Source organism: Halichoerus grypus, chromosome 3 (genome assembly GCF_964656455.1).
Source record: "Halichoerus grypus chromosome 3, mHalGry1.hap1.1, whole genome shotgun sequence".
Classification (NCBI taxonomy): domain Eukaryota; kingdom Metazoa; phylum Chordata; class Mammalia; order Carnivora; family Phocidae; genus Halichoerus; species Halichoerus grypus.
Genome location: NC_135714.1, coordinates 52117900 through 52131822, shown reverse-complemented (window position 1 = coordinate 52131822; position 13923 = coordinate 52117900). Strand labels below are relative to the sequence as shown.

General features: G+C 32.8%; 1 protein-coding gene across 13 annotated transcripts in view; it reads left to right on the top strand.

The window, feature by feature from the left end:
• The window catches only part of EPHA5 (EPH receptor A5), a 343456-nt gene that overhangs the window by 243530 nt on the left and 86003 nt on the right, over window positions 1-13923 (top strand). For all 13 annotated transcript variants that reach the window (XM_078068724.1, XM_078068722.1, XM_078068726.1 and 10 more), the window contains 2 exons: window positions 1060-1184; window positions 7961-8120. In XM_078068724.1, coding sequence (XP_077924850.1) covers window positions 1060-1184; window positions 7961-8120 — 285 coding nt within the window. The remainder of the gene's footprint in view (window positions 1-1059; window positions 1185-7960; window positions 8121-13923) is intronic.

The window sequence follows — 13923 nt, the reverse complement described above, 5'->3', positions numbered from 1 at the left end:
GCTTTGGGTGGTATGGACATTTTAAAAATATTAATTCCTCCAATCCATTAGCATAGCATATCTTTCCATTTATTTGTGTTGTATTCAATTTCTTTCTTCAGTGTCTTATAGTTTTCAGAATACAGGTCTTTCACCTCTTTGGTTAGATTTATTCCTAGGTATTTATCCTTTTTAATGTATTTGTAAATGTGATCGTTCTCTTAATTTCTATTTCTGTTAGTTCATTATTAGTGTATAGAAACACAACAGATTTCTGTATATTAATTTTGTATCCTGCAACTTGATTAAAATAATTTATTAATTTTGGTAGCTTTTTTGGTAGAGTCTTTAGCTTTTTATATATATAGTATCATGTTATCTGCAAATAATGACACTTTTACTTTTTTCCAATTTGGATGTCTTTTATTTCTTTTTCTTGCCTAATTGTTGTGGCTAGGACTTCTAATACTATATTTAATAAAAGTCGTGGGAGTGGACATCCTTTTCTTGTTCCTTATCTTAGAGGAAAAAGTTTCAGATTAGGAAAATGTTTATTTTATCTGCTATTGTTTTCAAGAAATACCACAAGTTTAATGATATAATTTTGAAGGCAATCCTCACTATCTTTAACTGATGATTTTATGAATGATTATAGGACCCACATGATTAAAAAAATTAAAAGAGCCAAAATGTTGTGAAAATATGGTAATATAGATAATCATGTGTACTAGCATAATGGGATATATGTTATGCAGTGTCAATAACTTTAGAAACATGGAAGATATATAAGGTAGTTCATTTATGTTTCTAAACTTTATAGAGAAAATATATACTTAAGATTTTATGTGACTCTAGTTTTAAGAAAATTCTCAGGATACTTGATTTATATTTGTAAAACACTTTACAATCTGTAGAACTTTTTTATTACATAAAGGAAAGTAAAATTTTCAGGGTAAAGGAAAATTTAATTGTTAATGTAGTTCTTGTTAAATTGTTAATGTAATAATTACACTACATTATATCTCATTGTATTTCAGGGCTCTGTTAATCATGCTACCCTTTATTTACACTATTTTGCAGCTCCCTCTCCAGTCACCAATGTGAAAAAGGGGAAGATTGCAAAAAACAGCATCTCTTTGTCTTGGCAAGAGCCAGATCGTCCAAATGGAATCATCTTGGAGTATGAAATCAAATATTTTGAAAAGGTGAGAGTAATAGAATAAAGAATGTCCTTTCTTCTTCTGCTTCTTCTTTTTTTCATTTTAGCAACTGCAATTACCCAATTTTTAGAAAAGCATGTTGCAATTTTATGTGTAAATCAATGACAATTGATTCTGCAGTCATGATTATGGAGGCTAGAAATGTATAGGGAGCACTCTATCCGTGTTCTTCTGCTGCCAAATGGTTTATGCTGTCGGACTAGTGCCATATAGTCTAACATAAGCTTAACTAGGTTTCACAGCATTAAAAGATGAAGTCATAGGACATTTTGAAAGTGTAAACACTTAAGTTCTTGACCTTCAGTACTGACTGCATGTACTACAAGGAAAAACACATATGGTTATAGCCATTAACCCTGCATAATACCTATGCTCTTAAGGAGGTATGGGTAGATAAGATGTGAATATAAAGCATAATTTTTAAAATCCATATCAAAAAACTAATACTGTATTATAAATTGTATTTTAAAATTAGAAGGCATAAAATCAGAAAAGTAGACCTCACATTTCCTACATTTTCTCAATTTCTTCTTTCCTGAATTGTCTCTTAGGCCCACTCTTGCATGTTTTGCCATAATAGTTGTTGAGGTCTAAAGGCAACAATTATTCCTTTTCCTTTTTTCTGAATCCACAACCAAGTGAGCTATTGATAAAGAAATAATACAGATGGAAAATAAAGGTGAACTTAAATCTCTAAAGTGGAACTATAGTATACAGCTTAGATATGCAGTTACCATGGGTCTTCCTATACCTCCCACCCCCATTTTACTTTGATTTTTATACAGTCTGGATCTGAATGACTTACACTACTTAGAACAACCTGACTTCTAGTAGAGGAGAAAAAGATAGAAGTGTGCTCAAACCAGACTCTCACTGGTGGGTAAGAAGCTCTGACTCAAGAGTATGTATCCTCTGAAAGTAGGAGCAGAAAAGATCACAAACATATGCAGAGAAGCAGATCCCCCCAAAAAAGGAAAGGACTCAGCCACATGTACTAAATTGCTTTCCCTAAACTCATGGAGGCATCACTCCTTCTCTTAGAGGGAACAGTGAAGAGGGTAGGAAGAAGTTAAAAACTTACTTTGCAATCCCAGAGAAACTGTCCACGTTAGGACATTGGAAAAGAGAGGAGAGGGAATAAGTGGTTCTCCTTGTACTAATGCAAAAATATCTGGAAAAATACTTATATTCTATTAATGAAAGTTATTTAAAAATTCAACATTTTGTGTATATGCATAGATGAAAGAGTATAGGTAAATACATTGAAACACATTAAATTAATGCGTAGCATTATAGAGATTTTTTGTTTGTTTTATTCATTGATTTAACAATTACTTGTGTAAAGATAATGATAGAGAGTAAAACAGTAGTGGGTGGGGGAAGGGGGACAGTGGGGATGTTTACATATCCTTCCTAGGTTTTGAATGCCTGTACAATGTTCTTATATTGATTTTATAAATAGATGAATAAATAGCAAATTATTACTTTTGAAGGATTACTTAGTAATCCTCCTAGGAATGACTTGCTGGTAGCATCACAAATAACTATTGGATCATTAGGGAACATAAATGAAGATACTTCTATTTCATAAAAAAATATATTATCAAATATGTTATTCACCAAGAATGTCCTAAGAGAATATCTATGAGACAAAACTTTGTTGGTATGGGGCACCTGGCTGACTCAGTCAGTGGAGCATGCAACTCTCGATCTTGGGATTATGAGTTTGAGACCCACACTGGGTGTAGAGATTACTTAAAAATAAAATCTTTAAAAAAAAAAACTATATTGGGATATGGTTTACAGTATTTATTATAAAAAATAAGACAAATCAAGTAAAATGTTGTGTCATTAATATTCCTCACTGATTCTTGTTTCTCTGGGAGTAGTAGTCCAAATTGTATTTTAAATTCTAGAGATCTACAATCTAAACATATGCTCTATCCAAAAATAATTTGTTAAATTAAGGTTTACATCCTTATTTATTTTTTTTTGCAAATTTTATTACTGTATACTAATGAAAAGCAGGAGATAAAGATAGATAGATGATAGATAGATGATAGATAGATAGATAGATATAACAGACTGATTTTTATAAATATTCTGAGTTTCAAGTTTTTACTGTAATTGAAGTTTATTTCAAAAGAAGTTGAAATGCATAATGACATTTAAAAATAATGATGCACCAGGGGCGCTGGCTGGCTTAGTCAGTGAAGCACACAACTCTTGATCTTGAGGTTGTGAGTTTGAGCCCCAAATTGGGTATTGAGCCTACCTTAAAAAAATAAATTAGGGGCACCTGGGTGGCTCAGTTGTTAAGCGTCTGCCTTCGGCCTAGGTCATGATCCCAGGTCTTGGGATCGAGTCCCACATCAGGCTCCCTGCTCAGCGGGAAGACTGCTTCTCCCTCTCCCACCCCCCCTGCTTGTGTTCCCTCTCCTGCTGTGTTTCTCGCTGTCAAATAAATAAATAAAATCTTTAAAAATTAATTAATTAACTAATTAATTAATTAAAAGAAGGGAGTGTTTAAAAAAATTTTTTTAAAACTATTCACCAAAACTCTATTTTTGAATATACATTGTAGATGAAGTGCAACAGCAAGAAGACTAAAATTTGACAAGTCATTATTTTTTTGTATGGTTTTTCTTCCCCTGAAGCAACTAGCTGGACCAATGTCTGGTTTTCTTTTTTGTTTCCAATGAAATTATCCTATTTTTCCCCCTTATGAGTAATCTTTCATTGTTTTTACTATTACCAGCATGTGCTTGAGTAATACTCAATAAAAGCAAGGATTTATAATTATTTTTTCTTTTTTTCTTTAAGTTGCTGCTTCTGTTAAACAAAGAGTTTTTCAACAAGTGGTAGGCAAAGTCCTTTTCTCTTAATATTCCTTCTAATGAATTTTATCCATGTTGTGGAATTATTTTCTTCATAGTCCTATATTTAGTTCATGAAATTTAGTTTTACATTTAATATCTTATATTTAATGCCATGTTAATGCATTCTATTATCTGTATCACTCAACATAAGAAAAAGTAACTTAGGAAAATATTTCTATATATAGTTTCAGTAAATGAAGAGCAAGTTGTCCATTTACATTTATTAAAAGCAGCAAAACCTTTATATATTATTTGGGGGAAGTTATTAACTTCTCTTGGTCAGTGTTTTCCTTTTTATGGTGAAAATATTAACTCCCAGAACTTTTTGCCAAACAAGGTTATTGAGCATACCAACAAAATACATGAAAGTTTTTTTTAACACTTTCAGAAAAAAAAAAAAAAAACAAAGGAAAAAGAAGAAAAGGATAATGAGCTTTTATAGCATGTATTGAGGTGGGGGTCCTGATAGGTTTCCCGAGCTCATTTTGAACCCTCAGAATGACACCACCATTTTATTGGATGGCTCTTGGCCAGACACAAGTGGCAGAGCTTTCCAGGGCTCCTGCATTTGCCAACTGGTATTACTACCTGCCATTGCCCTGCTCTAATAGAGGTCATTGGGCCTCTCTGCTCCTGCATGGTGATGGGCCCATTGCCATCTCTTAATTAAAGGCAGAGGCAAAGGGACCTGCCCCTTGGCAGGGTGTTTGCCAGCTGGCTCCTTCTGCTGAGGCCCTCCCCTCGCTGCATGTGAACAGTGTTTGTTAAGCAGCTGGGGAATGTAGCTCATTTGCTCAGCTGGAGCACGAAGGCAGCAAAACCCATTGCCCTGACCGGGATCTGGCAGCCTGGTGGTCGTGGGTGTTGAAGATGTATATATAGGGTTTGTGATAAAAAGGAAATTATAATATGACCGTGACTGAAAAGAGTGGAACAGAAGCAAATTTTGGAAGATACTTAGGTAATTCAAAATCGGTATTAATGGTTTTCGATCCCTTAGATATATGCTTTGGTGAGTCCCTCTGACACTAGAGATTTCAACTGACCCAGAGAGACAACGTGCAATTAGAACTCCGATAAAGAACCACTTAGATATACATGTTAATATATAAATCAGAATGTTGCATAATTTTGTGCAATTGATATTAGGTCATGCATTATTTCAAGGAGCAGCATGCCAGTTTCCTTATGATGTTTCCCACCCCCCCGATTTGGCAAAAATGTTAACTTCTAATAATTTTACAAGACATATTAATTGTGACTTCAATAGTTAGGAGTTTACAACAAACTTTATTAAATTTGCCATCATGATACAGACTCAAGTCAAATTTACCTAGAACTGGTTATGTTGTGGGGATGGTGCTGGGTGCTATGTATATCATCTCTCTCTCCATCTCTATTGCTCACCATGCTCTTAATAAATAATTTTGTCCCATTTTAAAGAAGAAAAAACTGAGGTTGAGTTGTGTATCCACACTTGCACACTTCTTAGACAATAGGATGGCTTGAATTCTAACCCTGATATTCCTGTGCTCTTTTATAAAACAAACAAAAAATCTCTTACTTTACATTATGTTAATATTTTATGTAAAAATCATAATTATATCAAATATACCAGAATCTTTAGTTTTGTCTAGATTTTTAAACCAACTTCTCTTTAAACAAAGAGAAAATAATAACAAACAAATATTTTATCATTTCTTGCTGAAATTACTGCTTCAGTCATAGCCAAAGTGAAAAGTATAATCTTATTGAGAAAGTCTTGCATATTCAGTCTTAAGCTTGAGCAGCCACAGAACATCAGTACATTACTAGGTAAAATTTTATAGGATTTAATGACCTACTTTAAATCCTTTGCAAAAATCTAGTAATATTTCCTAAACACCTTAAAGACCTGGCACTTAAATTAATCTGTGCATTAAAAAATTTTAAGAAAATAGTTGTTTGCGTAGAGTGAATCAGAAAACCTATTTGCATTAGAAATTAGAACATACTTATTTAGATAGAAATTTGGATGAACTTAACCCTAAGACAATTCTCTATGTTTGACTGTATTAAATGAAGAATAGTAAAACTGCTTTAAAATTTTTTTTGGTAGGTTGTATACTTTAGATTGTATTGGTGGTAGAATAGAACGTGATTAGCAATTCACTTTGATGTGTCAAAGTAGAAAAAATTTAAATAAAAATTATGACAATTAAAACATGTATTCTCTAGTTTATTAAGTGTTTTCACATGCATTACTTTTTTCATTCTTACAACAACTCTGTGAAGATATCCAGGCACCAATATCCCAACTTTACAGATAAGAAAACTGAGGATAAAAGTAAAAATGAACTTGCTGTATTTTAGCACATGCTTTCTGTGTCCACACTAAAGTCACAGCATGGTATGCTACTATTGATTGTAAACTTCAAGGGAGAAGGAGCATGGTTTGCATTTATTTTGCATTTTAATAGTGTTATGAAGATTAAATAATAACCATGTTCCCTATTGGGATGTTTGAGAAGTAATTGTTATATTTTTGTTTTCAATTTTTTTCTCATTTCAGAAAAAAAAAAATCCTTTACATGTTATTCCATTAGATCTTTAAAAAAAAACCTCAATACATGTTTCTATTAGTAAAATAAAATTTTATGAAATGGTTTGGCAAATGATGGTTTACAGTCATCAATCAAGATACTGTAAGTAAAGACCAATGCTTAAAAATGGGGGAAAAAATCTCTAACCATTACCTATCAATTCATCCTGTAATATCTATCAGAAATGTAATAATTGTGGGAACACATTAAGGAAATGCAAGTGTAGTCAAGAATTCACACAGAAAAATGCAAGGGAGGAGAAAGTTCAGAACAGGGACTTTGTGTGTTTAGATCTTTGTAGGTTTCAGATTCAGCGTGTAGGTCTAAGATTCAGTGTGGTAACCTCAGAGGTAAGGAGAAGTTATGTGTGGTTAGTCTAGACTTTGGTAGCAGTCAAAATAGGAACAGTTTCCAAAACTATCTTTACAGTGATATTTTTTTTCACTCCATCTCCATTCACTACTCACCCAGCTCAAACACAAAAACGTGAAAAAATAGAAAGCTTTTTAAAAAGAAAAAAAAATTTCTTTAGTTTTTCTTTAGTAATCTCTGTTTAGAATTAATGAATTGAAATTAAAGTTCTCCAGCAAAGTCCTCATTCTTCTCCCAAGCCATAAATATAATTAGAAATCAAACTCACCTGAGATATAAAGCGTAAGTCTTACCTGGCAATATATGAGACCTTGCCATCATTCTCTGTGAATAGGCAGCATGTTAGATGTGCTCCAATAAAACGTTTATGAGAAAAATAAACTCACAAATACCAATACTAAAATAGAGTCTGTAAAATAATCCATCTCCTGCAAATCATATTTTAAAAGTTTACAAATTTATTTGTGCCAAAGACAAGTGTGGTGGGTGACTGGAGAACATGTTATCCACCATCTTTGAGTTCTAGGAAACACTTTTAGGTTTTTTTTTTTTTTTTTTTTTTTTTTTTTTTAAAGATTTTATTTATTTATTTGAGAGAGAGAAAGCATGAGAGGGGGGAGGGTCAGAGGGAGAAGCAGACTCCCTGCCGAGCAGAGAGCCCGATGCGGGACTCGATCCCGGGACTCCAGGATCATGACCTGAGCTGAAGGCAGTCGCTTAACCAACTGAGCCACCCAGGCGCCCTACACTTTTAGGTTTTATATAGATAGCACACCTAGGATGTATAGGGTTTTTTCTTCTAAAAGATTATATTTGTACTAATAGCAAGTTTATTAGTTTCTGATTTTCTGATTTATGCTTCTAAGTTTTGTTGTCATTAGTAATTCATATGTTGACTTTTTTATTGTATGTACGTGTGTAATCCAAGGACCAAGAAACCAGCTATACAATTATCAAGTCTAAAGAGACAACTGTAACTGCAGAGGGCTTGAAACCAGCTTCAGTGTATGTCTTCCAAATTCGGGCACGCACAGCAGCAGGCTATGGTGTTTTCAGTCGAAGATTTGAGTTTGAAACCATCCCAGTGTGTAAGTCATTTTAATTACTGTCAACGCGTGTCTCTGTAATGGTTACCAGAAAAGTGGATCAATACTCTCCCTGGGCATTCTGTCAGTCTCCTGCTCCTCTCTGTCTCCCAGGCATGACCCCTTCGGGTAGGAAGCATCTGTCATGCTATTATGGTAGGTTAGTGGGTTAACACATCGGTCCCTGCTCCTCATCACATTTAGTCTACTGGGAGATGAAACATCAAGAGATTCTTAAGAAATGTTTAAACCTGTTTTTAAAGACTTTCTTTCCACAGCTGCCATACTTTATTGAATTATTGCCATTTACTTTTACTTGTTTTATTGAACAATGTTATCAGGCTTAGTCTTTCTATGAAAATTCTACAGGGAGCATGCGTTAAGTATTAAGTTTGGCAAGAAAATGGTGCTCTTAGCAACCAATCTGATCATTTTGAAAAATCAAAATCTCTGGCCGTATCTCTGAGTGAAGGGTCTAGAAATATTCTGGAAAACATTTCTTGTACCATTTTTTAAATAAAGTAGCATAAAACATTTTTCTCTTTAGCATCAAACAAAATATTTAGATTACTTGTCCTAAAGCACACATTAAAAGCAAGATTAGAAGAAAACAATAGCTTGCTTTTATTTATAGATGAAAAACTGACACTATTAATATTTGTTTATGAAGAAAATAACATACAGGAGTAGTGTGAAATGTCAAATGTGTATGTGTATGTATTTTCATTTGGTGCATGACAGTTAGGAATAGAGACTGTGGACTCTGAGAAACAAACTGAGGGTTCTAGAGGGGAGGGGGTGGGGGGATGGGTTAGCCTGGTGATGGGTATTAAGGAGGGCATGTACTGCATGGAGCACTGGGTGTTATGCACAAACAATGAATCATGGAACACTACATCAGAAACTAATGATGTAATGTATGATGATTAACATAACATAATAAAATTAAAAAAAAAAGAATACTGGCTTTAATGAGTTACCAATACTAAGAAAATTCTATCTTATCATTCAGGTATGTTAGGACAGAAAATTATCTGAAGATCATTACCTTGAATATACACTTTAAAAAGAGTTTTCTAATTGGTTACTCAATTCATAATGATGATGCATGATGTTATTGATTTGTTTCATTTTTAAAATTTATAAATTTTAATTTATGTTATAAGTAGGTCATAAAATTGTTATGAAGGGCTTTTCTTTTTCATCTCTATTATCTTGTATGTCATTCATATAGTCCTAAAACCGAATGCAAACAGTAAGCACAGGAATATAAAATCTTTATTTTAGAAAGGCTATTTAACACGAGGATTTGGATGGAAAAATCTCAGAGTGGTCTTTCTCTCTCTAGCTTTGGTTTATATTTTATAACTGCCTATTATCCACTTTGTTATGCATATAAATAACATGTTTAAAATTGGCCCCATATGTCATCCTTTTTCCCAACAGCAATGATAAAAATGCACCAACAAATAAACTTAGCATGAATGAAACCATCTAGCCAATCTAGTTAATTCTTTTTTTTTCTGGTTTCTTTTAACATAAATTGTCCTGTAACTTTGAGACTATCACTGAATTTTTCTTAACTCCCACTTGCTAAGATTTACCAAACACCTTTGTGTTTCTTTTATGATTTTTTTTCTCCAATGCATCACTTCCTTTCATGCAATTCTTACCTACTTGATTCAAATCTGTATAACCCAATGGCTGGAATAATGCTATTCTGTTTTTTTAATGAAATTTTTATTTAGATAAGTTGAGTTTTACATGCAATTGTAAGTAACAGTGCAGAATGGACTCTTGTACAATTTGCTCAGTTTCCCCCAATGGTAACATTTTGCAAAACTATAGCATAATATCACATTCAGAATACTGACATTGATGCAATCCACCAATCTTACTCACATTTCTTTCTACTCCTTTTTGTGTGTGTGTATAGAAACAGGTGAGTGTATTAAGTTGGATACAATTTAGTCAGTTGTATAGATTTGTATATCTACCACAAAAGTCAAGATGCTGAATAGTCCCAACATCACAAAGATCCCTCGGGTTGCCCTTTTATAACTATACCAACTGCCTTTTGGAAGTTCCTGTGCCATAACTAATCACTGATAACCACTAATTTCTAAACATCCATTTCAAAAAATATGATATTTCAGAAATGTTCCATACATGGAATCATACAGTATGTGACAGTTTAGAATTGACTTAATTCTCTGGAGATTCATCTAAATTGTTATGTATATCAAGTTTTTTTTGTTGAGTATGTTATGTGTGGACCACAGTTTATTTAAAAATTCACCTGTTGAAGGACATCTGGGTTAATACCAGTTTTTGCTATTACCAAAAAACATGCTATGAATATTCATGTACATGTTTTTTCATCGATCTAAGTTTTCATTTCCCTGGAATAAATACCCAAGAGTACAATTGCTACATCATACAGCAATTTTATTTTTAATCTTGTAAGAAATTGACAAACGGATTTCCAGAGTGACTATACCATTTTACAGTCCCACCAGCAATGTATGAGTGATCAGTTTATCCATATTTTCATCAGCATTTGCTGTTCTCACTATATTTTTCTTTTAGTCATTTTGGACAGGTGGGTAGTGATATCTCATTATGGTTTTAATTTGAAATCCCTGATGGTTAATGATGTTCAACCTCTTTTCATGTGCATATTTGCCTGCCATGCTGTTTTAAATATCCCCACTAACTCCTATGTACTCATATTACATATCAAAAATTATAGCTTTGATCAAATTATCTTAATCAAGAAAATTAACAGATAGTTACAGCTGTGGTAGAAAGATCCCAAATTCTTAGCCTGGTCTTCAAAAACCCTTATAATCTGGCTTTAACAAATCTTTTCAGCTTCATCATTAACTATTCAAATATAGAGCTAAAATGTAGAAACTATCTATGTAATATGGGTTTGCAATCAGGAGTATGAGAAGCAAAATAAGGTAATCAACGTGATTTCTCGGTGTATGCTACCTTAAAGTTTCCAGGGATAATTTAAGTATATAATAATTGAAGAAAAAGGAATATTGTTTACTAAAGACAATTGATGTTTATAACGAATATCCTTTTAATAGTAGTGTGTTATGTTGCCCCAAATTTGCTTTTAAGCATTCCCTAAATATTCCTCAGCAATTCTTCCAAAACTACATGACATATAAAAAAAAAAGGAAATGTGAGTGACTAGAGGTTTATATCTTTAAAGATTAAAAAACTTAATGATATATTAAAACAATAATCATGGATCATACTGGGCTTATAATATTTTTTTCCTTGAAGAAGTATGAGGGCATTGACAGTACCTTATCAATTCTATATACTTTCAAGTTAGTTGATATATTGGGGATATTACTGATGCTGTCAGGACAAACAAAGGAATAAATAGTACAAAATCTTGATGAATTATTTTTATTAGAAATAGCTCACAAAATAATTAGTACATTTGAAATAGTAAAATAATCAAAGCCCATCAAGGAAATTAGAAAATGCTGAAATTTTTCTAAAAAATGAAAATGTATTATTTAAATTCTTCCTCATAGGCCCTTGATTTAATTGTCTATTATACAAAAGATCTGATTTAAGTGAACAGTAGATAAAAACATGTAAATATGAACCTATGTAACTTGGCACTACTAAAATATTTTCATAAAATGTTTTAATTTAAGCATTTGAAAATTTTTGGTATGCTATTAAAAGTTACTTTATTGCAAGATGTTAACCCATACCATGTATATTTTAACATATTGTTAAATTATATTAGATCTTGTCAATTATTAAAAATGAAGCATTTGAGAATATGGGGCATCCATATTTTTTCTCAAAATTAATATTTGGTTAGTCTGAAATTGTCCTATTTTTATCCCTACTTCTGATTAATCATGCCTGCTTCCTCCAAAACTAAATCTCAGAGTGCCAAAATGGTGCATTGAGACCAGAAAGATTTGTTAGAATTTTGTTACAAGGGCTTTTGAATGCTAGATGGAGAATTTGGGAATTTTTTTTTTTCATAGGTAGTGAGTACTTGTTAACTTTTTGGTCAGAGAAACATGATCAAAGTGATATTTTTGGTATTTATGTGAGTACACAGAAGGCAAAGGGGACACTTAAAATGCCGACGAACCATATGCCAGCAGATTTGAATCAAATAGGTGACAGTTAGATGAAAAAATATAATTCATGGGGAAAAACAAAAGAAACAGAGAACATGTTTATTAATTAATAAGCAAGTGGGAATTAAGAAAAATTCAGTGATAGTTAAAAGAAACCAGGAGAAAAGAGATCAAATTAGTCTGGTTCGTGGTTTGATTTATGGTTATGTTTATTTATTGATGTGTTTTTGTTAATACCCTTGGGGCTGGATGTGGTATAAGGGCCGATTTTAAACATGTTGTTTTTATATGAAAACACAATCCAAATAAAAAGAAAGCAGTCTTTTTTTTTTTTTTTTTTTTTTTTTTTTTTTAATAGAGTGAAGCTTTGAAGAGAAATAAGACTTGGAAATATAAATTTGGGACTCATCAGCTTATAGTTAACTGATGCCATATGCAAAGAAGTATCCATGAGAGGTAGGGAGAAAAGAAAGAAGGAAGGGAGAAAGACAGAGTGAAGAGCTAAGGAAGTGTGCAGGATTAAGAGCCAGCATTCATCAGAAATTGTTCATGCATAAGATGTGGGGAGAGAATGTGAAGCCAACAGAACTGACAAAGTGGTACTTCAGAGTGGGGGAAAGAGAGAAAACAGATCATCTGATGTCATAGAAACCAAGAGGAGCAGAATCTCAAGGTTGAAGTTTATGTTCAACAAGGTCAAATGCCTTATAGTGCATGGTAAGGTAAATGGAGAAATACCTATTGCATGTAGCCAGAATATCACACATAGAACTCAAAGACAGGAGAAGTTTCAGAGAGAATTTACATTGGTTATCAGAAAATGAGGCTGGTTCTAGATAACTTAGTCAAGATGCTGAAAAATAAGAAAGAATAAGAGTGATAAACAAAGCAGGATCAGATAACAACATGTAGAAATATTATCTACTATTTATTTAAGGCTGGCAATAATTGAAGCACTGTGCTAAATATTATCTCTAGACAGAATTGTAATGATCCAGGGAAATTATCCTTATTTGGAGATTAGTGAAATGAGACTTGATAAGGTTAAGTACTTTGCTTTGGCCCATATACCTAGTAAATGTTGGACCTGTTTTCAAATTTAAGTTGAACCAACATCAGTAAGATTAGGTATAAGGATGTGTGTCCCCTAAGGAGAATTATGTGTTCAGGCTTGTAGATAGCAGAGAAATAGCCTGTAAGGGAATGAAAATCTCTCCTGGAGGAGATTGTTGAAGGATCCAGGTCTTAGAAGAGCCAGGAAGGATTCTAACCTTGGAGTTAGGTAAAGCAAAGGAAAACTGTATAACCCATACAGTTTGATTTAACCATGGAGTTCAGACTTGATCACTCTTTTTTATCTATAAAGTTTAACATTTCTGAAACATGAGAAGTGGTAATGAATTAGTGTTTTGAGAAAATGAGAAGGACTCATTATGGGGATGATTTTGTCAGGAAATTAATAAGAGAGAATCAAAATAATTGGAACAGCAGTTAGAGCCCAATAAAAATAACATTATGTATACGAACCAAGTCTGCATGATTTTCTCTAGGAACATGCCCCTTACCAAAAAGAAAATTAAAGAATTAAGAAAAAGCAATGGTATAAATAATCTGAGTTTAGAGATTATAAAAGCAAATCTTGGGTCTAGGCTCTTTGCGATAATGGAGTAGCTTTG